This window comes from Amphibalanus amphitrite, unplaced genomic scaffold (assembly GCF_019059575.1).
Source record: "Amphibalanus amphitrite isolate SeventyFive unplaced genomic scaffold, NRLGWU_Aamphi_draft 001683F_arrow, whole genome shotgun sequence".
NCBI classification, from domain to species: Eukaryota; Metazoa; Arthropoda; class Thecostraca; order Balanomorpha; family Balanidae; genus Amphibalanus; species Amphibalanus amphitrite.
The window spans coordinates 13507-36360 of NW_024883176.1; the positions used below are offsets into that span (position 1 = coordinate 13507).

General features: G+C 46.0%; 2 protein-coding genes across 3 annotated transcripts; one reads left to right on the forward strand and one right to left on the reverse strand.

Annotated features, from left to right (window-relative positions):
• Window positions 1–147: 147 nt before the first annotated feature.
• On the reverse strand, window positions 148–13278 carry LOC122374621 (isovaleryl-CoA dehydrogenase, mitochondrial-like). The gene is made up of 7 exons (XM_043353464.1): window positions 12997–13278; window positions 12580–12669; window positions 7960–8181; window positions 7193–7517; window positions 6345–6438; window positions 5851–5941; window positions 148–990 (listed from the first exon to the last, which is right to left on the reverse strand). Exons 1-7 carry the CDS (start codon window positions 13159–13161, stop codon window positions 688–690), a joined length of 1290 nt encoding a protein of 429 aa, XP_043209399.1. The 5' UTR covers window positions 13162–13278; the 3' UTR covers window positions 148–687.
• A 274-nt stretch (window positions 13279–13552) lies between these two features.
• LOC122374618 lies at window positions 13553–20545 on the forward strand. 2 transcript variants are annotated; one of them, XM_043353455.1, is made up of 6 exons: window positions 13553–13712; window positions 13994–14209; window positions 14561–14697; window positions 15184–16203; window positions 16765–16995; window positions 20252–20545. In XM_043353455.1, exons 2-6 carry the CDS (start codon window positions 14002–14004, stop codon window positions 20426–20428), a joined length of 1773 nt encoding a protein of 590 aa, XP_043209390.1. In that variant the 5' UTR covers window positions 13553–13712; window positions 13994–14001; the 3' UTR covers window positions 20429–20545. The 2 variants fall into 2 exon arrangements, with proteins under 2 accessions (XP_043209390.1, XP_043209391.1); XM_043353456.1 differs by having other exon boundaries at window positions 13603–13745.
• The last annotated feature ends 2309 nt before the right edge of the window (window positions 20546–22854 follow it).

Genomic DNA, 22854 nt, shown 5'->3' on the forward strand with positions numbered 1-22854 from the left:
TAAGTGATTCCACTACGGAGAACAAAGACATGAGCTGGTGTTACTTTAAAATTGGAGGTCTCGACGCCCTAATCGTGACGGAGAGGCGATGAAACTCAGGAGAGGCGATAAAATCACGCAGAACGTCAGGAATTAAAGTTATTCAACTGTATCTAAAGTTAGTTTATTTTCGGGAGTATTTGACGATTGATCATCGACACTCTAAAAGCTAGAGACGGCGGAACATGACACCTATTTTGTACAGATCTAACAACACAATACGAAGTCCTTCCACCACCTTCACTGTCTTATACGTCAAAAAATACAGCTGACTCATATTGCACTGTGCCTACCCGGCAAAACGCACAACCATTATCCTTGGAGGATAGCAACATCCATCATCCGTATCACTCGGACTCCCTTACCTATCACACTAGCTATCTTGTAAATCCTAGCAACTCAGCTAACTTGGAGACTATACAACCGGTCACAATGACTTCAGTGTCGCGTCAAATATCATTCGTCGATTGGGGAGCCGTTTGAATGTGCCGGAGAGCAGTTAAATTCACCGTTTTCACCATCACTTTCTAGAATACGCAACGTAACCTGAATCCTCCAGATAGCGCAGCCTGTGGCATTTGGGTAGCGCCAACTATACGCCCGCCACGCTACCTATATACCACCAGCGCCACCTATAACCCCATCTCCCTACTTATACTCCGCGTTGAGCGCCCTGCCAATCACCAGCCTCCTTACTTCACTCGTACCCGCACCGATTTCATACAGCTTCGCATCCCTCAGAAGCCTACCTGTGGGATAATCGTTGATGTACCCATTACCTCCGAGCGCCTGGACCGCTTGGAGCGCCACCTGTGTGGCTTTCTCGGCGCAGTAGAGGATAACCCCTGCGCAGTCCTTGCCTGAGACATGACCGTTATCACAGGCGCGGGCGACGCTGTAGAGATAGGAACGGCAAGCGCTGGTGTCGCAGTACATGTCTGCCAGCTTACCCTGTGGGAGAGACCGGCGTTGGTGGAATAGTGGCGCCATCTTTAAGCTCGCAGCGCCACCTATACAGTCGCAGCGCCACCTTTCTACGGTAGCGCCGTGGGCCATGTGTTCAGCACGAGGCCACGAAAAAGCAGGGTGTCGGGAGGAAATGTGCTGGGCATAGGCGGCGGAACGGGGAGGGCACCGGGGCACCGTGCCCCCTTTGATTTTGATATTTTAACCCGCGCCCCAGTGGCGGTCTCAGCCAACTTCGCCCTAGTGGGGGGGGGGGGGCATATGTTACCACCCACCTCTAACTCAAAAACTAAGAGGGTTAGAAAGACGCGGTAAAAAGCAATCGATAGCTCTCAATGCGTACGTTTGAAAGTATTTCAGTCATTTTTCATCTTAGAGCAATATTGGGGTCACTGGAGCATGGGTGTAGGAGCGCCAAAAATATTGGTGAAGGATGTCACCTGAACCCTCGGAGAAGTCACCTGAACCTTCGGAGAAGGTGCAGGACCTTACCGCAGTGGAGGGGGGAGGGTGGGGGGGGGGCGGAATTTCGTCAACTCCTGTTTTTTTTTTCTCGCAAATGTCTCACGCCATTATCATCTAATTAACGCCAACTTTTCAGTACATGCCTAAAATTGAATTTTTAGGTATCCAAGCATACCTTTGGATACCTACCAAAGGTATCCACTATCCAAGCATACCTTTGGATACCTACCAAAGGTATCCACTATCCAAGCATACCTTTGGAACCTAAAGGTATGCTCCACTGCTCTTTTTTCGTGACCAAAGTCTTACAACTTTCCCACGAGTAAAAACAAGCACAAGCCAATATATTTTGATATTCACGGCATTTACTGAGATTAAAGGGACCCTCCCACCTTAACATTAGTTTTGAGTTGAGATAGCCAAGTTTGCGGCCAGGCTCAGAAACCACCATTTATCCTGGTCGCAACCCCCGCAGCTTTAAGGTGTTCAAGAAATTTCTTCCCTTTACTTGCAGGGTGGGACCAGCGTGGTCCCTATCTCTTAACCCGGCACCGCCTGGGCTATTTCCGTACCCACATCAGCCTGGGGGGGGGGGGGGTCGGATCCGACCCCCCCTGTTATCTCGAGAACCAATGGTCGTATCGAGCCCCGCGAGGCGGCGTTCGAAAGGTCTCTTCGAGGCCTTCCCAAAGCACTCTTAAGATTTTAAGATTGAGGTCAACTTTCGGGTCAAGGTCAGGTCAAAGGTCAAATTCAGGGGTTTTGCATGATTAGGCTTACGGACAGCGGAATCGATAGCTGCTGCTCGAAACTCACCACAAATGACCTCAAAGACCTAGTGAAGGTACCATGAGCGTATAGGGGTCATACTAAGTACGGGTCAAGGTCAGGTCAGGTCACGAAAGGTCACGGTTTTCACTTTCTGCTACATGGGCGTGCGACACATGTTTTATGGCTTATTTTTCACGCCAAATCCGATGGTAATGGTTATATGTGACCCCAAGTCACTGTGCTGGTGATAAGTGTGCATTGAAAGCATAAAAAATCGTTTATACCATACATAACTAAACGAGGGCTAAGAAAAAAGTCAATTTTTCAACTTTTTATTTTTGACATAAAAACGCACTTTTCTAGACGAGCTTTGTCCCAGGAATCTAGTGGTGCCATTTGTTTTCACATGCAATGTTCAGAAGTGCCTCTAATTCGCGAAAATGCTTATGACGTCACCATGCCCTATGCATGTTGGAGCTATTTTTTACAATTTGGGGGTCAAAAATCAAGATAGAAAGTTGAAATTTGGGACATCTAATGTTCTAATAGAGCTCTATAACATATATTCCGGTTTTTTGGAAATTCGCAAAATTTTGGATTTTATTAGCTGTTTTCCAAAAAATATAGTTTTTTGAATTTTTAGGGGTAAAAAACGCATTTTATGGAAAATCCGAGATAGCCATTTTAAAGAACTCGTTGAGCTGCGTCTTTTCATGTTCTTAATTTGCAATTTGCTTAAAACCTCGATTTTTGGCGATTTTTTAAACATTTACCATTTTTTGACTGAAAACGCCATGTAGTTACATCACTAAAATCGATATATTTCAAAAAAATTTGAAAATTTTTTCTTGAAAATTGCACAGGAGACGTCAAATTGATGGGGGAGAAGGTATGCGAAGTTTCAAGTTGATAGCGCAAGCGGTTCATGAGTTATTCAAGAAAAACGGAGGGGGGGGTCGGATCCGACCCCCCCCAGGCGGTCGCGGGTTAACCATTACGGGAATCTGATGACGTCATCAGGCTTTCGAACGTCCGTTAAATGTTTGACTAAAACGTTTTGTAGCACGCGGTGGTATATGCTGCTTTGCGCGCAACAAATGCCGCACTTTCAAATAAAGTCGCTAGGAACAGCGGAGATCCCAAAAAGTAAACAAAAGTAAAAGTCTAATATCTTGAAAACCGGTGAATATTTTTCGATGAAATTTGGTAGGTATTCGTTTTTGCTCTTTCTGAACCGAGCGACATCACTTTCATGCCAATTCATTAACTTTTTTGAAGGTGGGAGGGTCCCTTTGACGGAAATTTCTGAGTATGAGCGGCCGGCCGACCGGTCGGCCGGCCGGCCGCGGTCACGGTTCTGCGACGCTTATATCTCAGCAACCACTTGACCGATTTACACGCGGTAATTTTTGTACGGTAGCTTCATTCCTTCTACCAAGTATTGGACTATTCCCGATGCATGTGGGTGACCCCTTATGCACGTGCCACGTGCAAAACGAAGAGGTGTCACTTTTGTAATTGTTGCAATATCTCGGTAACTACTTGGCCGATTGCGCTGAAAGTTGGCATGTAGGTAGGCACCCACTAGGCAATGCATATCCATGTGCCAGAGTTGGGGTGCTGCTGCACGTGCGCACGTGCAGGGGTCGATTCCAGATCTCGACAATGGCTGGACCGATGGCGCTCAAATTTGGTAAACAGTTAGGGACCGGTTAGTAGGGTGCCGTGCAAAAGTCAGTTGGGACCCATTTTGCACGTGCGCACGTGCAGGGTGCCGCTTCCAGATCTCGAGAACGCTGAACGACTGGGCCGATTGTGCTCAAATTTGGCACATCGCTAGAGACCGGTTAGTAGGGTGCCGTGCACAAGTCAGCTGGAGGTACCCCGTCGAAATTTCGCACGTGCAAAGCTCACCCTCTCGCTCGCTCCGTTAGTCGCCCCAAAAGGCGTTATACTGGTTTATTAAATGGCGTGAATTGTGAAGAAGGTGGGCATAACACTTCATAACTGATAAGATGGGGTAATTGGGTACCTGTTGCCGTTTTAGCAATAGCCTTTTTGTTGAACCCAGTCGTTCTAGCATTGGTGAAGACCCTCACCTGCATTGCTCAAGATTGGTGAAGGATCCTTCACCAATCTAAAACTTTGGTGAAAGGTATCCTTCACCAAAGAGATACGTTGCTACACCTATGCACTGGAGGTCATCAAAGGGCAAAATTTGCCAAACGTCATTATATTTTTCAGAAAACATGCATTTATCTCAGGAACTATGATAGCTAGAAAAATGCGTGGAAAAGCAATCGATAGCTCTTGAACTCTTCTTTCGATAAGGTCCTTATCAAAATTGACCTCAGGTCAACGGTTTAGCCTCCAGAGGGCAAAAACTCCAAAATAGCTGTTTTTACGAAAAGTGTTTTTCGACAATAACTTTTGACTAAAAAAAGCCACGACATTTCTATTGACAGAATCGTGTTCCTCTCGCCGAGACGCATCGAATGAATTATAATTTGACCTTGAAAGGTCAACTTGAAAATTTGACCTCAGGTCAAGGTCATGACCTGACCGGATAAAGGTCATGTTGCATATCAGTCGATGCGTCTCGGCAAGACAAACACAATGAGACCATCCCCAGCGTTCTATCTCTTTCCAATCGAAAGTTATTGGCAAAAATCTGTTTGTAGCCTCAAATGACCTCGGATGACCTTTCTAGAGGCTATCAGCAAAAAAGACACCTTGGTCGTCACGGGTGGTCCAAATCATTGTGATTCTGAAATATTTGGACTGTTCCTATGCGTACACACGGATCTAGAGGCATTTTCATTTTTCTCCATTGACTTGGAAAGGTTTTTTTCTCCATTGATATTTTTCTCCATTGATAATGGAAAGATCACGTCACTGACCTGACCTTAGGTCACGGATATAAAAAATCCGAGATAAACAAATTGTAGGCGCCCATAACATGATGCAATCCACCAAGCTTGAAACCTCACTGACAAACACTGCAGGCTGGATATATTGCAAACTTTTTTAGGCTTGGTCAGTTAACTTGACCTGGTGGGTGACCTGACCTGACATGACCTGGGGTCAAAAATTTCACACATTGTCCAAAATTGATGTACAAAAATCTACCCCAAGCGGCGCAGCGCTACGCGCCGCGGTTTTTTATTTACACGCAAAAAAACGCGACAGGGTGGTAACTTATGCCCCTCCCCCCCCCCCCCACTGGGGCGAAGGTTAACATTAGCCCTATGGGCGTTGCATGGAAAGAATGGGACCAAAAGTCGGCAGTGCCTCCCCCCCCCCTAATTGAAGGTGTTCCGCCGCTACTGGTGCTGGGATCGAAGTCATCGGTTGAATGACGACTCCAATTTCTAAATTATACTGGCTGATAATTTTACCTCAGGGTACCATTCTATGGACCAACACCGTTACCACGTCATAAACGCAGTCGGTGACCTTCCACTATTTGAATATTCGATTACAAAAATCTCTTTGAATTCGTCTCTTTGGCGCGAAGGTGAATGACAATACATACAAACTACCACCACGAAACGCTTGATCAATCACGAATAAAACACTTTTCAATTTTTTCAGTTTCAAAAAACATACCTGCATCAGCTGGAAGTGACCGATGGGCTGGTTAAACTGCTGTCTCTGGTGACAGTAGTCGAATGTGACGTCACACGCCGCCTGCATTATACTGCAAAACATGAGGCTGGAGTCAGAATGATGCCAATATGACGTAAGCAGCCACCTGCATTTTACAGATAGCTGACAACTAGCAGTTGATGTCGCAAATAAGAGAATATGACGAATATGACGTCAGGATTAGGGCAAAAGAAAGGAATCAAAACCGTACTTTGCATTGAAACGGAGCAGCTAAAGGCTAATACAATTTTCTATCATTTTTAAAATTCCTTCTAGTGTGTAGTTCATGGCTCCCAAATGCCCAGCATCAGGATTTCTCAACTCTTCCCGTTCTGGGTCCTTCAATTCTATCCCATTCAGTGTCTCATAGTCATAACCCTCCTCATTCAGTGGTTTTCAACCCCGCTCCATTCAGTGTCTCTCAAATCTCCCTCACTCAGTGGTTCTCAACTCACCCGACCGGTCCAGCAGCCAGCACCAGTCTCTCCAAGTCCAGGCCAGTCATCAGGACGTAGACTCCCTTACCAACTGGGCCGAGGATGTTAGAGTCTGTGAAATAGAAGCACCGTGTAAGCTGAAAGTATTGTAGGCACTTAAGCCTCTACAGCTAACGACATACCCAATATCCATTATGCAGGCTGTCATAAGCACATTCACGCCCTTTCCAACCGGGCCTAGTATGTCAGCGTCTGTGAAACAGAAGCAAGCCGGAATATTGCCGGGAATACAAGCCGGATCGTGTAAGCCGGAATATTGTAGGCAGGAAAGTCTCTCCAGGCTAATAACATATCATCTGGGTCAGTCATCACCACATACACTCCCTTTCCAACCGGCCCCAGAATGCTAGAGTCTGTGGAATAGACACATCGCGTAAGCTGGGAATATTGCCTACGGTCAGTAGTCAGTACAGTCTCTTCAGCTAACGACATATCCATTATACATGGTGTCATAAGCACATACACACACACACACACACACCTTCCAAACTGGGCCGAGAATGTTTGAGTCTGAAACAAATATACGAGTAAGCACGTACCGGCATCTCAAACGTGTCATATTGCGGCGGATTAGCGTTATCACTGTGAGGGGAAAATGTCGTATTGCATCGAGCACCAAAGCCGTACTTTTGGCTCATATGTTTCGCTATGTAGTGAGCGCGTTGTGACACTGGCCCGTCCGCGCGACTAGGCGTGCGATAATCAATACGTGCGAGCCTACTGCTACGATATCTGAAATGATACTGAATGAACTACATTATCTTTTAAAACGTCATAAATATGAGATATTATAAATCACCACTCACCCGGCACGAAGCAGTCTTCAAACACCAGTTCACAGGTCGGCGATCCTCTCATGCCCAGCTTATCCAACTTGGGCGACGTCGAGAACCCCTTCATTCCCTTCTCAACCAAAAACGCCGTAATTCCGTGCTGTGGCTTACACTCCAAATCACTCTTGGCGTACACCACTAGAACATCCGCCACGGGGCCATTTGTAATCCAGAACTTGGTGCCGTTGAGGATGTAACCGCCCTCGGTGCGAGTAGCTCGGGTTTTCATTGAGACGACATCAGAGCCGCTGCCCGCTTCGGACATGGCCAGCGCGCCGTAAAACTCGCCGGAGCAGAGCTGAAAAGGGGAGGGGGAGGGTTAGAGATAGGAGATGGAGGAAAGAACACCGGCTGCAGTTTATATGATGCTCAGTAGGAAAGTTTATAGAAACGCTCAGTATATATTAGAGTTCAGTGGTAGGAATATGAAAGCAATAGGCGACGATGAATGAAGGCCTTGAAAAAAGAAGCTCGCAATAAGCCCTAGAAAAGTTTAAACTTATTGGATAATTGCATTAAAACCAGAAAAAAAACATGAAAAGACCCATGCTTGCAAAACGCACGGAACCGTTACCATAAAAGCGATGAATATGGTAAGATGTATGGCCCATAGGTAGGTATCCAAAGAACATGAACTTCACGAGCAACAGTTGAAGACAAGAGTGTCAGACGTAAATATTTGACTTTCAATGACGCAAAAACAACACTAATCGCCCTCACAAAGTCCATCGGCCACTCACCTTGGGCAAGAACCGCTCCTTCTGTTCCTTTGTACCATGTCGGTTAATCTGATTCACACAGAGATTACTATGAGCTCCATAGCTGAGCGCCACTCCTCCTGCCGCTCGGGACATTTCCTCCACCACCAGACAGTGCTCCATGAGCCCCAGACCTGAGCCGCCGAACTCGGGGTCCGCGGTGATCCCCAGCAGACCCATGGAGCCCAGCTGACGCCAAAACTCCTGTGGGGGGGGGGGGAGTGTTCTGTCAGACAGTGTTCTGGGAGAACTCCGGGTCCGCGGTGATCCCCAGCAGGCCCATGGAGCCCAGCTGACGCCAGAAATCCTGTGAGCGGGGGGGGGGGGGGGGGGGGGTCAATCAGACAGTGTTACATGAGACAGTGTTTCAGCAGACAGTGTTCTATGAGACAGTGTTATATCAGACAGTGTTCAATCAGACAGTGTTCACTGTTCAATCAGACAGTGTTCCATCAGTGTTCCATCACACAGTGTTTCAGCACACGTTTTATCAGTGTTCCATCAGGGTAGCTGAGAATAGTGCTGTGGAGAATGGTGCTATAATTTATAATATGGTAGGGGAGTGGGTGGGTGAGATCTCAGAAGACCTAAGGCACCTAGCAGCTGACACCAGAACTCCAGCGTCTAGAGAGGAAGAGCGAGACAGGGCGAGTAGCATATTGCCAACGGCAACAATACTCAAGGGAAGTGTGAACAGGAAAAGTCGCTCAGGTACACACTAGGTGTTAGAACTCGTGGTAGGTGCCAAAACTACTGCAGCTAGTGGAGGACGGAGATGCGCGAGATTTCGGCAAACGGAACGCACCAGAACTTCTGAGGAGAGGAGAGGAAGGAGCAACAGTGGCGATATTACGACAGAAATCGAGTGGAATGTGTAGAGGGTTTGGGGATCAATGCTAGACGACTCGAGTTGCGACCGGTGGCGACATCTACACTTTGGTAGCCTAGCTTCCCGAATACGTAGATGGCAGCACCTTACCGCGTATGAGCCTGCGTTTTATTTCGGGACATTGCGTAATTACGCCTGTTATTCGATCTTCCATAGGTGGGCATCGTTCCCCAAAATTGTAACTTCGTTACTCGTTCCTCCGTTCCTTCAAAATGTGACTTCCGTTACTCGTTCCTCCGTTCCTCTGCATATAATGTAACGGAAGTTCTTCTTTAGTCCGTTACTCCGTTACAGCAAAATAAAAAACATTAAAATGTTGGGTATTTCACACATTTTTTTAGACCATTCTGACAAAAACTAAACCTACCGAGAAAGCGAACTGCCCACCAAATCTACCAAGACAGCGGGCACTGATTGGACACTAAACCTTGGAACGTCTGGTAGTACTGATGTGCATCACTGGGTTCCTGGTCAGATGCCGGTTGCCCTTCACGAACACTAGACGCTCCAGGTTGACATCTGAGAGCATAGGCGTCGGAACGGGGGGGGGGGGCACCGGCGCACCGTGCCCCGGTTTGCTTTTGGCATGCTAACATTGGCCCTATGTGCGTTGCATGGAAAGAATGGGACCAAAAGTCGGCAGTGCCCCCCTCCCTTAATTGAAGATGTTCCGCTGCCACTTTCTGATAGGGTAGCCCTTTTTGCACGTAGCACATCTCTTTCCATTGAGAACATGCATGCGCTCTCAAGGGACGCTTGAAGGGACGCCCGTGTTGAACTCTGCGAACACATACTGCAACGCCGGCTCATTGCGGCAGGCCAGTACACTGAGGCCATCTTCCGTCTTCAAGTCAGGGCTACTCAATAATCCACTATTCCGCTGCTGCATCAATGTCTGTGGGTTAGCTGAAAGATCAACCCACTCGGAAAACGAAAAGTAACGGAGGAACGAAGGAACGGACTAAACAGTAAAGTGTAACGGAGGAACGAACAACCAATGTAACGGAAGTTACTTGATCCGTTACCCTTTTTAAAATATAACGAGTCCGTTCCTCCGTTCCTAAAAATTGTAACGGCGTTCCGGAACGGAGGAACGGAGGAACGGATCGTGCCCACCTATGCGATCTTCTAAGTTCTAACTCAATTTATTTTGGAATTTGTCAATTTATTTTGGAATTTGTGCTCAACATCGACTACAACAAGGCTGGTGGTCATTCATCGAGTGCCTGCATAATAGTTTGCGGGTTGCAGCTTGTGGAAATGTTTCCCGTTCGATCCAGTTTCCAGTTACTAGTTATTGCGTAAAGGCCTGGCTACACTATGCGTTTTCTGCGTGCGTTTTTGCAGGTTTGCGTGTTTGGCGTAATATCGTTCTAGGAAAAAAGTTATAAAGAATATAATTTTTACTTTGGTTATATACAAAAGCTAATATAACTCTTATGTAACTAAAATTTAAGGTGAAAAACATCACAAAAACGTAATATCGTTTTTTTTCTAGAACGATATCACGCAAAACACGCAAACACGCAAAAAAACGCACGAAGAAAACGCATAGTGTAGCCAGGCCTTAACAGTGCCTATATTCGTTCATTCGCAGCCATTCTTGACATCCGTGATGTTAAAAAAGTGATAATCGATTACTACTTTCTGTTCGTCGCTGATGACGAAACAACTGATCATTGTAGACATCGGTTTAGTTCGTTTCCGGTTATTGTCATCCAGTACCATTCTGTCATCAATCATCATCATTTCAAAGTTTATTTGTGATATATAGTACCGTAATATAGCTTAAGTAGCTTAAGTAAGAATATGTCCTTCTACCTATTTGCTTATGGCATATCACATACATTTCCTAGATTACAGGTGACTCAGGAGTCAGGACTCTTCCAGGCAGCAGGCTGCATTTATCCGCTTCTTCTTCATTGATCATTCTTCCCACAATTTATTTTTTTGCACATGCCTAATTACCCTGTACCTCTAACCAGGGCTGCGGAGTCGATGGATTTACGGCGACTCCGACTCCGACTCCGACTCCGGCTTTCAAAAACCGACTCCGACTCCGACTCCGGGCAGAAATGTCGACTCCGATCGACACCAACTCCCGACTCCGACTCCGCACACCTGGCAGGGCTGCGGAGTCGACAGATTTTCGGTGACTCCGACTCCGACTCCGGCTGGGGTTTCCAATATCGACTCCGACTCCGACTCCGGTCACAACTGTCGACTCCGACCGACTCCGACTCCGACTCCGCAGCCCTGCCTCTAACAAATCCATTTATTTTATCCCTAGTATACCTATTGCAACTTGCAAGGATAATGCCAAATAAAAAATTGTATAAAATTGATGTAAGAATAACCAGTAACCTCATAATATAAATCTGAAATAGGAGCCAAAAAGTTATATTTAAGATTATCGAATATTTCGCTCCTGGAGCTTCGTCAGCGATAATAACAGAAAAACATATACGTTTTAAACATGGAACAACAAAGAACACTGCAGAATAAATAGCAAACTCATGCTACACTTCGCAAGGGACCGACATTTTTGGCGAAGTTCGAATAGGTACAATATGAATGCATGTATATAGTGTACGTATTTACAATATACACGTATATAGGTACAATAAACAATAGCTTTACATATAGACATAATCGACTACATGTGCATACATTACACATAATATCATCAATTATTCAATTATTCACATGTGATTGTTATTATGTACACTTCACACTATATGTACCCAGAAAAGTTTGTGACGCATTTACATTTTGAATGATGTTCTCTTTATGATTATACAATATATACATATTTATAATATACTACACATATATACAGAGGAAGTATTATACAGATATATACAGATGTGCAATGTACAATGCTTACATATATTTACATATATCTATGAGTCATATATCATCTATGTACAAGTGTCACGTACAGTATACATATATATGTATGTCTAAGGCTGCAGCCGTGTCAGCGGCCACGAGGTAGTCTGGGTGTTAAGTGTAGGTCTCTGGTCTCTGATGTACATGGACTCTTTTATTTTTCTGTCGGGACCATCCTTGGCGCGAGCCAGAATGCTCAGTTTAAGGTTGTTGCATGTCAGAGGGGTGTGTAGGTGTTGGTTTTGATGAGAGCCAAACGGTGTGTCTATGCGTTTGTTGCGTGCGTCTCCAAGGTGTTCATTGAATCGTTTCCTTATCGAGCGTCTGCTTTCACCGATGTAAAAGGACTGGCCCTCGGGGCACAAAGAACAATCAATCCTGTAGATGGTGTTTTTGAAGTGGCACTTCCCTGCAAGCCCTGCACAGCATGTGTTGCAGCGCCTGCCTCCACCTGGGCAGGCAGGAGGACTGAAGGCTGATTTAATCAGCTTCTGGCCGACAGTCTCGCCGCCTATCCAGGCCACCTGAAAGGCAATTTCACTGCGCCTCACGATGCCTTGCACTATGTGGCACAATTTATCGTCAACGAATGGCAGAACGAGTGGGGTTTTGTAGGCTCTAACCTGATCGTGCTGACCTCGTGTGCCTGTGTCTGTCCTGTGTACTGGCCTGTGTACTGGTTATTCTTACATCAATTTTATTCATCATGAGCCTCAAGCAGAGTTTCAGCTTTCTAAGAAGTATAAAAAATTGTAAGTGAAAGACTGTCATATGAACTTTACCACAACCAGCTTGCTTATTGTCTTATTAAAAGAACTCACCTTCCTCTTATCCCAGTCATCCTTCTTGTCGATCTCATCAGCAAATGGAGCCAACTCCTTTTGAACAAAGCCCCTCACAGTCTCTCGCATCTGTAAAAAAGTAGAGGTGTGGTAACTTTGGTAGGTAACTCAAATCTGTGGTACCTACCTACACACAAAAAGCTTAACCAAATTTAAAACTATGATGAATTATTAATTGATCTTATTCCTAATAGAACGTTAGGTACTTATACTGCTAAAATCCTGAAGGAAAGGTATCTACTAAGGTACCTAGGTACCTACATTGACATATCAATCAAGTGCAGCCTGCACTTGCACGCAGTGCTATCCGAACATGGCTAGATTTTCATTCAAGAGAAGTTCCCACTCTTTCCATGAAGAAAGTGCTTAGACTGTAATAAAAAAAGTTAAAATCACCTGCTGCTGATCCTCGGTAAGGCCGAATAAGGCATCATCGACCGGATACAAGGAAAAAAGCCGAATATTGTAATTAGCTGATGGAACCACCGTCTTTCTAGCACGCAGAACATTAGCTAGCGATGAGGACAGCCGCATCAAATTATTCGGTCTCAAGTGAAACATGTTTTCCTTCAAAGGGCGGTAGTCAACTTGCTTTAAATTTTATTGAAACTATTAATTGACTATGCACTCGAACGATTTCCACACGAGCTCTAAAACACAGAAAAATAACTCGAAGACCACAAACGCAGTAACTGCGCCGTTTACACCGTAATATTTTTTGCTACCATATTTCAGAGTTTTTTTTTCTTTTTTTCTTTTTCGCACTTCACGATGCAAGTGATCGGTAATCTAATGAGCTTTTAGTAAGTTTGAAAAGAGTGATCGCGCTTATTATTTAAATGGTGTTTTATGCATGAATAAACAAAAATTTAAGCAGAAAATTGACATGGATTTAAATTTTGAATCAAAAGAGCGAAAATTCCTGTCCTTTCAAAGAAATCCTTTAAAGTCCATAGCTTCCATATGCAGAGGGACGAAAATACACTCAAATTTGGTGTTAGTTGGGCATTGGTTAGTTGTGATTTTCGGATCATTTTACACCTTCGCTTGGGATTTGAAGTCGCATACCGTGACCGGAAGCTGGTCCTAAAATCACAGTAGTATTTTTCACGGTAAATATTACTAGGCCTTGCCGACTAGAGTAGGTAATTGTTGGTTTGTTTGTTATCGATAGTCATTGAAGTTTGCAATTGTCGGAAACTATTAGATCATAGTTTGAGTTATAGTTCTGAAATCATTCAAGTTGTTTATATCCCATGGTTTCCATGACTCGGAAATTGACATTAAAGACATCTGGAGGCAATGCTCAAGATGTGAATACCGTTCTTCATGAATACGTTAACCAGATTACAATATCTCTAAACTTTTATCAACAATGTTAATGTCTCCACAGGTGTCACCATGTCCTTCCTGGACACATCGTCTCAGTCGGGTCTGCTTGACTGCTCTGAGGGAGAGATGAAGGCGGCAGTCTGGGCGAGCGCCGACCTGCTGGATCCAAGCGGCGACGCCTCCGACTTTGACATCTCAAGCTTCTTCAGTCAGTTGGCTGCCTCATCGGCGGCCGTGGAGGCATCACATGGCGGAGAGGGACTCTGTGAACCTTCAGGTAGGTGGGGGTGGAGCTGGGATAAAACAACTTCATTTGAGACCAAATTACAGAGGTGGTTCTGATTCTGACATGCTTTACCAACATGCTGTCCTGCTGTTTGTGTTAAAGTTGTTCCCACCTCACAAGTGTTTATAATAGGAGTTGTATGGCCATTTGTTTCTCTTTCTGATAGCATTTTAGAGCTAAGGCCACCTTTTTGTGGCTGCAGCTATGGCTACCAACAAAGCATTCAAACCATTGTGTCTCTGACCCGCATCATTACTTAAACACATTTCCTTATGCTTCTCTATCTTTATCTAAGCAGCCAGCACACACCATAAAAGTTCCTACAACTGGACTCCCTTACAGATGTATCTGGCAGTCACCTGGCGGTGCATCGTGATGACAATGCCTCCCTGGAAGATCCCGTCGGCCAGGACGAGGCTGATGTAGCCAACGATGCTGCCGACGTGTCACTATCGGCACTTCTGGGCGAGCATGCTGAGGTAGGTGGTTGCTGTTTGGTTTGGTATGGTATGTTTGAAGGAATATCCCTCTATTAAGGTATATGGTGGACATATTTGCAGACAAAAGTATGTGTCGTAAAAGAACATAGTTGATAAGGTAAAGCAGGTTAGGACAAAAAAGAATGATCACTAAAAAGACCAAACTAACATAAACTACCGAACCCAACCAAGCCTAACCAACCTAACCCAGTCTAACCTATGCTAAAACATACTTTTGTCTCTACGTACCTAATACCTTACATACGTACATAGTGCTGTAATTGCATGTAAATGATCGTTTCGCGAACTTCACTGTCGTCTCATCTTCCTGATCTCGTATCAGATTATGGTACAAGCAAAACGTCCAAAAATCAAAACACCGATGAACAATCATTCAGTTATCCAGCCAAAATCATGTTTTAAAAATCATCCCCTTATCCCACACTCCTCTCTGTTTTTGACACATTTTGTTCTCTATTTCCACAGATTCAGGAGGCTCTACTGGCTGCCTCCCAGCCCCCGCCGCCTCCCCCCGCGCCCATCGCACGTGGGAAGACGGTAGTGGTCGTGAAGAGACAGCCACCCTCTCCACCCCCGTCTCCCTCACCCCCTCCCCCTTCATCACAACCAGCATCACAACCAACATCTCTTCCATCATATCTTCCTATACAGCGGCTATCACACCCCCAACCTACCTCCTCACAACGCCCGGCTCGACGAACCCGGAAAGTTCCCCCACCGTATGGTCGTCCACCAACAGCTCCTCTAAACGCCTACTGTCTCTTCTTCAAAGAGCAATATGCGGAGTTGAAGCTACGCTGGCGAGGGTTAAACACGCGCCGAGCGATACCAAAACTATCCAAACTGTGGGCGAGTCTTGGTGTTGAGGAGAGGAGACCGTACGTTGAAGAAGCTGAGAGACAAAAGGGGAAGTACCGTGTAGAGTTAGCGGAGTATAGGAGAAGGGCGAGGATCTGGAGGAAGCAGAGGAAGCCCGGTGATGTGGCGGTGGATGATGGAGAGGATGTGACGTCAGTGTTGTTGACGTCGTCGTCTTCATCGTCTGGAGGAGCGACAGGATCATCATCAGCATCAACAGCAGCAATGGCAACGTCAACAGCAGCAGCAACAGCAGCAGTAGCGGTAGAGACAGACATTCCACCTTCATTGGTGACAGCAGCCGTGGTGGGAAGCCAACCAACCCTCCCCTCGATGAACGCATTAAACGGGGACTCCACTATGACTCAACCGGAGCCACTATGTGGCTCTATAAGCGCCAATATTGATGTGGGTGAGAGTGTATGTTCTACGTCTATCGTAGCAGTAGAGCCAGCGATGGGAAGGTTGATGTCGGGGGTGGGTGAGAGTCAAGAAGAAGAGGAAGAGGAAGATGAAGAGGCACACTTCGATGACGATCCTGCTGATCTGTTCTGCAGCCTGTGTGGACTGTACTTCAGCAGTTCGCACAACAAGCAGCAGCATCTGACAAGCAGGGGTCATATCAGGGTAAGAATGGGGATTTAGTGAGTGTATTTGGGGGATAGTGAGGGGATTTAGTGAGCGGGATTGGCATAGAGAGGAGGGGGAAAGAGGGTATAGTTGATAAAGGGTACATATTGGATGAGGTGGGGTGGGGGGTTGTCTGATCGTTTTGTAAACGAGTTCTTGTGTTTAGTCTGCTAATAATGATGCGATTTCAAAATTCGTCGATGTGATAAATAGGTCGTTTTCATTTTGTGCTCTTGGGTGATTTGGCACGAATTAGGCTACATCATTTTCTATGCTGCAAAATGATAATAAAACCTTTTCTCAATATTTATTGTAACAACATCGCGGCTCCTCCGGGTGTTCCATATAATTCAAAGGGCTACCGGTTGCCTTAACTATCGGTGAAAATCAAGCTGCCTTCAAAATGTGAAGTGGCGAGTGGCCAGTCTGATAGCATCCTATTTCTTTGTCGAAATGGCGAGTAGCTAAGCACCCGTTTCGTTAGGTGTTGTGCCATGAATCCCGCCTCACTTTTTCCACCCACACATGACACTTCTCCCCCCCCCCCCCCCTTCACAGAAAATGGAGGAGCGGGCTCTATCCCAGGAGGCCCGCGCGGCCTCCCTGCGCGAGTCGCGACTCCGTCTACTCCGCGAGTCAAAGGAGTACTGCTCTGACGTGACTCTCTCAATGGAGTCAACTCTGCAGGCTATATGTCTGAGGGAACGAGAGGTCGGGTTTTTGAAGGAATTTAGCGAGGAACTGCGGAAGAAACAGGAAGGATTGAAACAGCAACTCGCAGAATTGGAGGTGAGTGCTGGGAGGGATTTTCGGAGGGTGGTGGGAGGGGTTTTATGTATGGGACTACAGGTTTAAATGGGTGATGGAGGCGTTTTAGATAAATGGCGACCGGGATGGAATTTAAGATTGATGGTGGTAACGGCAATAATAGGACCGTGCCGGCAGGGCTTTCAGATGGATAGTGCAGATTAAATGAACGGTGAACTTAATCCGGCTTGTGTGGGGAATTAACCCTCGCCGGCCGAGGGGGGGGGGCGGGTGCCGCCCCCCCATAGGTTTTTTTTCGCGATAGCTCCGAACACGCTGGCGATAGAGAGCTGAAACTTGGCATACCTGACCTTTGATCCAAGCCGGATCTTTTGACACCAACCGCATTTTTGGGTCAGGTCAGGTCACTGACCTATGACGTCATAAGTGAACCTCTGCACGGTCTTCAGATGTCGCAACTTCGCAACGCCCTCACTGCCAGAGGAGATGTCACAGGGAAATGAAACTTGCAGGATCTAGTATCCATTATTAGTCCCACAACTTGTATATCTCGGATTTTTCCTAAAGGTCATATGAGGTCAGTTCATTTTCGTGACTTCACCATTATAAGTCAATGGGGAAAAATGAAAACTGCTATTCTGGCGCCGGGAACGATCTCCAACTATCTCAAGCACACAGAATCGTGATTTGATGCACTCCTTGCAAGGTTAGATGCGTCACTTTTGCAATGTTGACCTTTCGTGACGTCATTTATGACGTCATCAAGGTCATATTAGTTTTTCGTCAATAACTCTTGATCAAATTGAGCTAGCGAGTCGGGAAAGCCACCAATGGACTCAGAAAGGCCTGCCGAATCGAATGATATGCGACATGACCTCTTTCGACCAACTTCGTGACCTGAGGGTGCTGACCTGACCTTGACCTGAGGTCAACACCCCAAGTTGACCTGACCCGGACAAAAAGTATATCATTCGACGCGCCTGAGCGAGGCGAACACGATGCTGCCAAAATCGGCGCTCTGCGGCCGTTTTTTTTGCAAAGTTATTCACCAAAAACTGAACCGTACTTTGGGGCACTTGACCTGACCTCAGAGGTCACCGGTTGACCTAGGACCTTAAAATCGGGTACCAATCTCTGCGTCTCGTAACGGCGCACACGCTCGTTTTTTCCGCGACGCGCTAGCTCCACCAGGGGCGAAACGGCGAGGGGGGGGGTCGTACCCGCCCCCCCCCCCTCGGCCGGCGCGTATGTAGAAAACCAATAGGTCCGGCGAGGGTTAAGGAATAAAAGTTTAATGTGCCCACGTATACGGACACTGGACAATGTGGTGCATCCAACTCACAGGGTCCGTCCTGCCTGCTGACTAACTAATAGGCTGAGCTGCTCCGACCAACCACTTGCCATCAGGCGCGGAGCTTCATATTCAGTTGGTGGGGCCATCTTTTTCGCATTGAGGGGCTTTGAAATGTATACACTGCAAAATATTATCTCTGAATGAAAATAATCGATTCAGTGTTGCATTTTATCTAACTTAGAAATTGGACGATGTAGGTTTAACGACTTTTTGCTCCACCAACTTCCCTGGAAAAGCTCCACCCATGCTGGCCATCCCTGTCAGGGTCCCATGCATCGAGCGTTAGAGCTCTTGGTCACCGGGAGAGTGCTCCAGCAACATAGCTAAGGGACGTACGGTGACCAGATTTCCGCTGACCCAGAATACATGAGCAGTCATTACGTATTACGAACGCATTTTTATATTCGTTTGGCATAATTGCAGTCCGTCTGTGATGTCAATTTACTCAGCTCATGTAGGTGGCCCCACCAACATGAGCTGAGTAAATCGATGACTGAACAAATCTTGCAGAGCATGGATCACTCCCAAATCACGCTACTGGCCTTGGTTGACCTCAGTCGATGTTTTGATGTCGTGGACCACGCGACACTTCTGGATAGTCTGGAACAGCTCCAGATTTCTACAGGCTGGATCAGGAGCTACCTGGCTGGTCATACGCAGCGTGTGCGGATAGGTGACACCCTCTCTGAGCCCCGCCCCATCGAAATTGGCACTTTCCAGGGTACCTGTCTCGGCCCACTCTTGTTCAACGTGGTCAGCAACAGCATCAGCTGCTATATACCCGACAGCATCAACGGCTTTAACACCTTCTCGGCTCGTTATGCTGATGACACACAGATAGCCATATCGGGTCCTCGCAGTAGGCTGCCAGAGCTGAAGCTTGCGTTGGAGAGCCTGCTTGACACGTTGTGTACCTGGTTTTCCCAGAACGGCATGAAAGTCAATGCCAGTAAAACGGAGCTCCTCATGTGCGGCGACCGGCGGCAGCTGATCCAAATTGGAGAGCCGCCTGAAATAGAATTCATGGGCGAACCACTCACCCTATCAAAAACTGTGAAAAACCTCGGTGTTATCATGGATGGCGAATTATCATGGGAGCCACACATCGACAACGTCATAAAACGCTGTTTCGGCATCCTCATCGGACTCACCCACATCAGGCACATAATCCCAAAGTACATCTTGCCGAGGATTGTAGATGCTCGGGTTTTCTCCCATGTGCGGTATTGTGCATCGGTTTACGGTAGTGCAAACCGCACCACTATAGCTAAGCTTCAAAAGGTGGTTAATTTCGCAGCTAGGGTGATCTCGGGTAGAAGGAGACATGATCACATTTCTGATGTCATCGATGACCTTGCATGGCTGCGTGCGCCCGATATGATCTCGTACTTTGACATTACATTAATTCACGGCATCCTTACGTTCAAGAAGCCTGACGTGCTGCGTTCCTGGCTATCTTATAACCACGAGCACGTGTGCCGAGACACCAGGCAGTCACATTACCTAACTCTGCCACGTGCCAGGAACAATCATGGAAAAAGGCGCTTCATGTACCGAGCCGCTGATATGTACAACAGAATGGCGATAGCCAACAACCACTCTTCTCTGGCCATGCCTCTTTTCAAAACTAGAGCCCGCGCCTTACTTCACAGCAGACAGCGTGACAACTAGTCGTGAGAGTTGACAGCCGCGGTGTTACCTGTGCGCCTACTTTCACAGCCATGTCGTATTGTGTTTAAGCGTGTTTTTATTTTAATTTGTCGGCTTTTAAACATTTTTAACCATGTGTTGTGATCATGTACAGACGAAGATCGTAGAATAGCCCTTTTAATAGTGGAACGATCGGATGTGGTGCAATACAATACAATAGGTATTCGAGACCAATGTTCTAATCTTAGCTGACACGCTCCCGACTCCTCACAGGAGCGCCGTGCTGCTGCGATGACGTCACAGGAGGCAGTGACGTCACAGCACCGTCAGCTGACTGAGCAGGTAGAGAATCTCCTATTAATACCGACCTTGTTTGGAGTGATGAAACTGTGGGGACGCGACACCCAACGCAGCGCCATCTCTGTTCGCTGTGGGCAACTAGAGTTGTGATCGATGACGGAAAGATGTCGCTTTGTATCGACGTTGAGTGGAATCTTCTGCCATTGTTGTGATATCGGAACGTATTTTTGGATGGTATGTTACATAAATATATTCATTTTGTATCAACTCGATTATCGATTTGTCGCTGGTAAATGAAGATTCGTAAAACTGTTTCAATCTAAAACACCTGTCTCTTGAAGAAAGAAGGCACGCCTTTGTGTCGCGTTAGTGGCACGTCACCAAACGAAGCGTCCTAAATTAAGGTGGTCCTACATGAAAATATGTTCTTATGAAAGCTGGTGATCCAGTTGACCGCTGTACAAACCACTACTTTAATTATGAACACGATCAATGTAGCAATGCATAGTGGAGTGAATTCTACTTGGACCTGGACACATCACAATCACATACCTAATACATGTCCTTTGGATGGAATGATTAGGTCCCCATAGAGACCCCATGGCGATTGGCCGAAACACACTGCAGCATGGAATGTGCCATGTCGAAATTTTGTTCTTGTGTGACTGTGGAAATCAAGCGTCAATTCGCACTTGGTACAGTGTAGCTAAAAGATAAGTCAATGCCTCACGACGTCTAACCCTAATCCATCGTTTGAAATTATATTGGATTTTGCATCTCACTGAAAAACAACGGTCATTTTTTGATCTGCTCAGTTCATATCAATGCTCTTATGCAAAGTTTTAGCCAAAGTACGCTAATACCCCTCACGATTTATGATATTAGGCCTAATACGTGCCGAGCGTAGCTAATCACTCCGTAGCTCATTTATGACTAACTTCAGTCATCAGTTATGATAATACTTCAGCTGTTAGACGGATAGGAGCTCTTTTTTGAGAATGAAGTGTAAAATTACATCTACTCTCCATGTGTCTAATTTGAGCTCACATTAACCTTTATTTAACTCCGTGATGACCCTGCATAGTCTACTTCGCTTACGCGGTATCTCAGAGAGGGTAATTTTAATCCGCGACTTCGTGGAATGCCAATGGACTTGCTTAACGCTATCTAACTAAACCACCTTTTAACGTTGAGGAGGTCACATGCTGAATTTTTAATGGCACCGCCTGAGAAATCGGCCAGAAGATTGCGCACGAGCCACATTGACGATTTTATCTGCTGATGAGTAGATGTGAATAAGAAATGAGATAAGCCTCCCAAAACCCAAGCCAAAACCGTTTCGTAGACGGAGTAGTTTGACGTAGTTCACTTGACACGTGGAACGTTCCGCCACGATCACTTACCTAGCTGCTTCAACTGTGTGGTCACTCTCGGGACAGAAGTGCTATCGGGGTACCGAACATAAAAAACCGTAAACGGTTTTTTACTGACCTAATGTGACCTTGACCCGGCCCATACCTACTCAAAAACACCACCAATGTATTCTCCGTGAAGTTAGCTTTCATATGACACCCAGATTGCCTATTATTCACGACGTTCTGGGCAGATGTTATTTTTATGTCAGGTGACAGGTCATGACCACATTGTTGACCTCAGTATGAGGTCAACGGGTCCGATACACCAACCAAATCACATACAACTATTGAGAGCATAGATAAGACATCTCTGAGGAAAAAAATCAGAATTTTTAAAATAGGACGAATTTGAAAGGTCACGAGGTCAAGAAAACGTCACAAGGTCACGAGGTCAAAAAATGACCTTGGGGTTTCATTCACATTTTTGCTAGATGCACTAGCCTATGCGCTTATTATTTCATGCATAACTTTTCTTGATCCGGTGAACCGTTGCAGAGATAAAAAATACTTTATATTTCAATATTCCGGGAACCCTTAAAATTTGCATGACCCATATCTCATGACCCCTGTGACCTAGAGACTAAAAATTCACTGGGACGTAGTAGTGCCCATAGGTCAACTTGCATGTCAAATTTGAGCAAAATCGGAGAGGTCATGGTGAACATGCCTAGGTGATCTGTCATGGAATTGCCCGTTTGTCAATCGTGTGTACATACGGGTGCTAGGATATAAGCATCTGAGAAGCGGTACAATCCGGGCCAAGCCGCTCAGATTTTCCCGTTATGTAAACAAAACTGTGCTCGCTTGTGCATAAATGCGTAATTGCAGACTGATTGCGTAGAATTACCCCTACGTATACCTACCTACTTCTCATTTATCTGGATAGCGTTCCTAGACACACTGATGTTCATTGCCATTTTCGCTTTTTTGCATTGTCACTTTCTCTTCAATCTGCCGTTTTTGATTTTATGCATACGGTGCAATTCAAAGGTAGGTAGTCCGTAGTCATATCACTTACCAGACATTCGCCGTCGATCGGTTGTATTGAGTATCAGACATATTGTGATACACACCAAGCGTTGTCATGGAGTTCAAATGGCATGTAGCAAAATACAAAATCCAGTGCCAGCATCGGATTCTCAACTCCGCCGGATGCCAGCA

Coding starts and splice junctions, on each gene's coding strand:
- LOC122374618 (XM_043353455.1), top strand. CDS start 14,002: ATGTCCTTCCTGGACACATCGTCTCAGTCGGGTCTGCTTGACTGCTCT. Junction 14,698..15,183: donor TTCTGGGCGAGCATGCTGAG/GTAGGTGGTTGC, acceptor CTATTTCCACAG/ATTCAGGAGGCTCTACTGGC. Junction 16,996..20,251: donor AGCAACTCGCAGAATTGGAG/GTGAGTGCTGGG, acceptor GACTCCTCACAG/GAGCGCCGTGCTGCTGCGAT.
- LOC122374621 (XM_043353464.1), bottom strand. CDS start 13,161: ATGTTTCACTTGAGACCGAATAATTTGATGCGGCTGTCCTCATCGCTA. Junction 8,182..12,579: donor ATGACTGGGATAAGAGGAAG/GTGAGTTCTTTT, acceptor CCCCCCCCACAG/GAGTTTTGGCGTCAGCTGGG. Junction 7,518..7,959: donor AGGAGCGGTTCTTGCCCAAG/GTGAGTGGCCGA, acceptor TCCCCTTTTCAG/CTCTGCTCCGGCGAGTTTTA.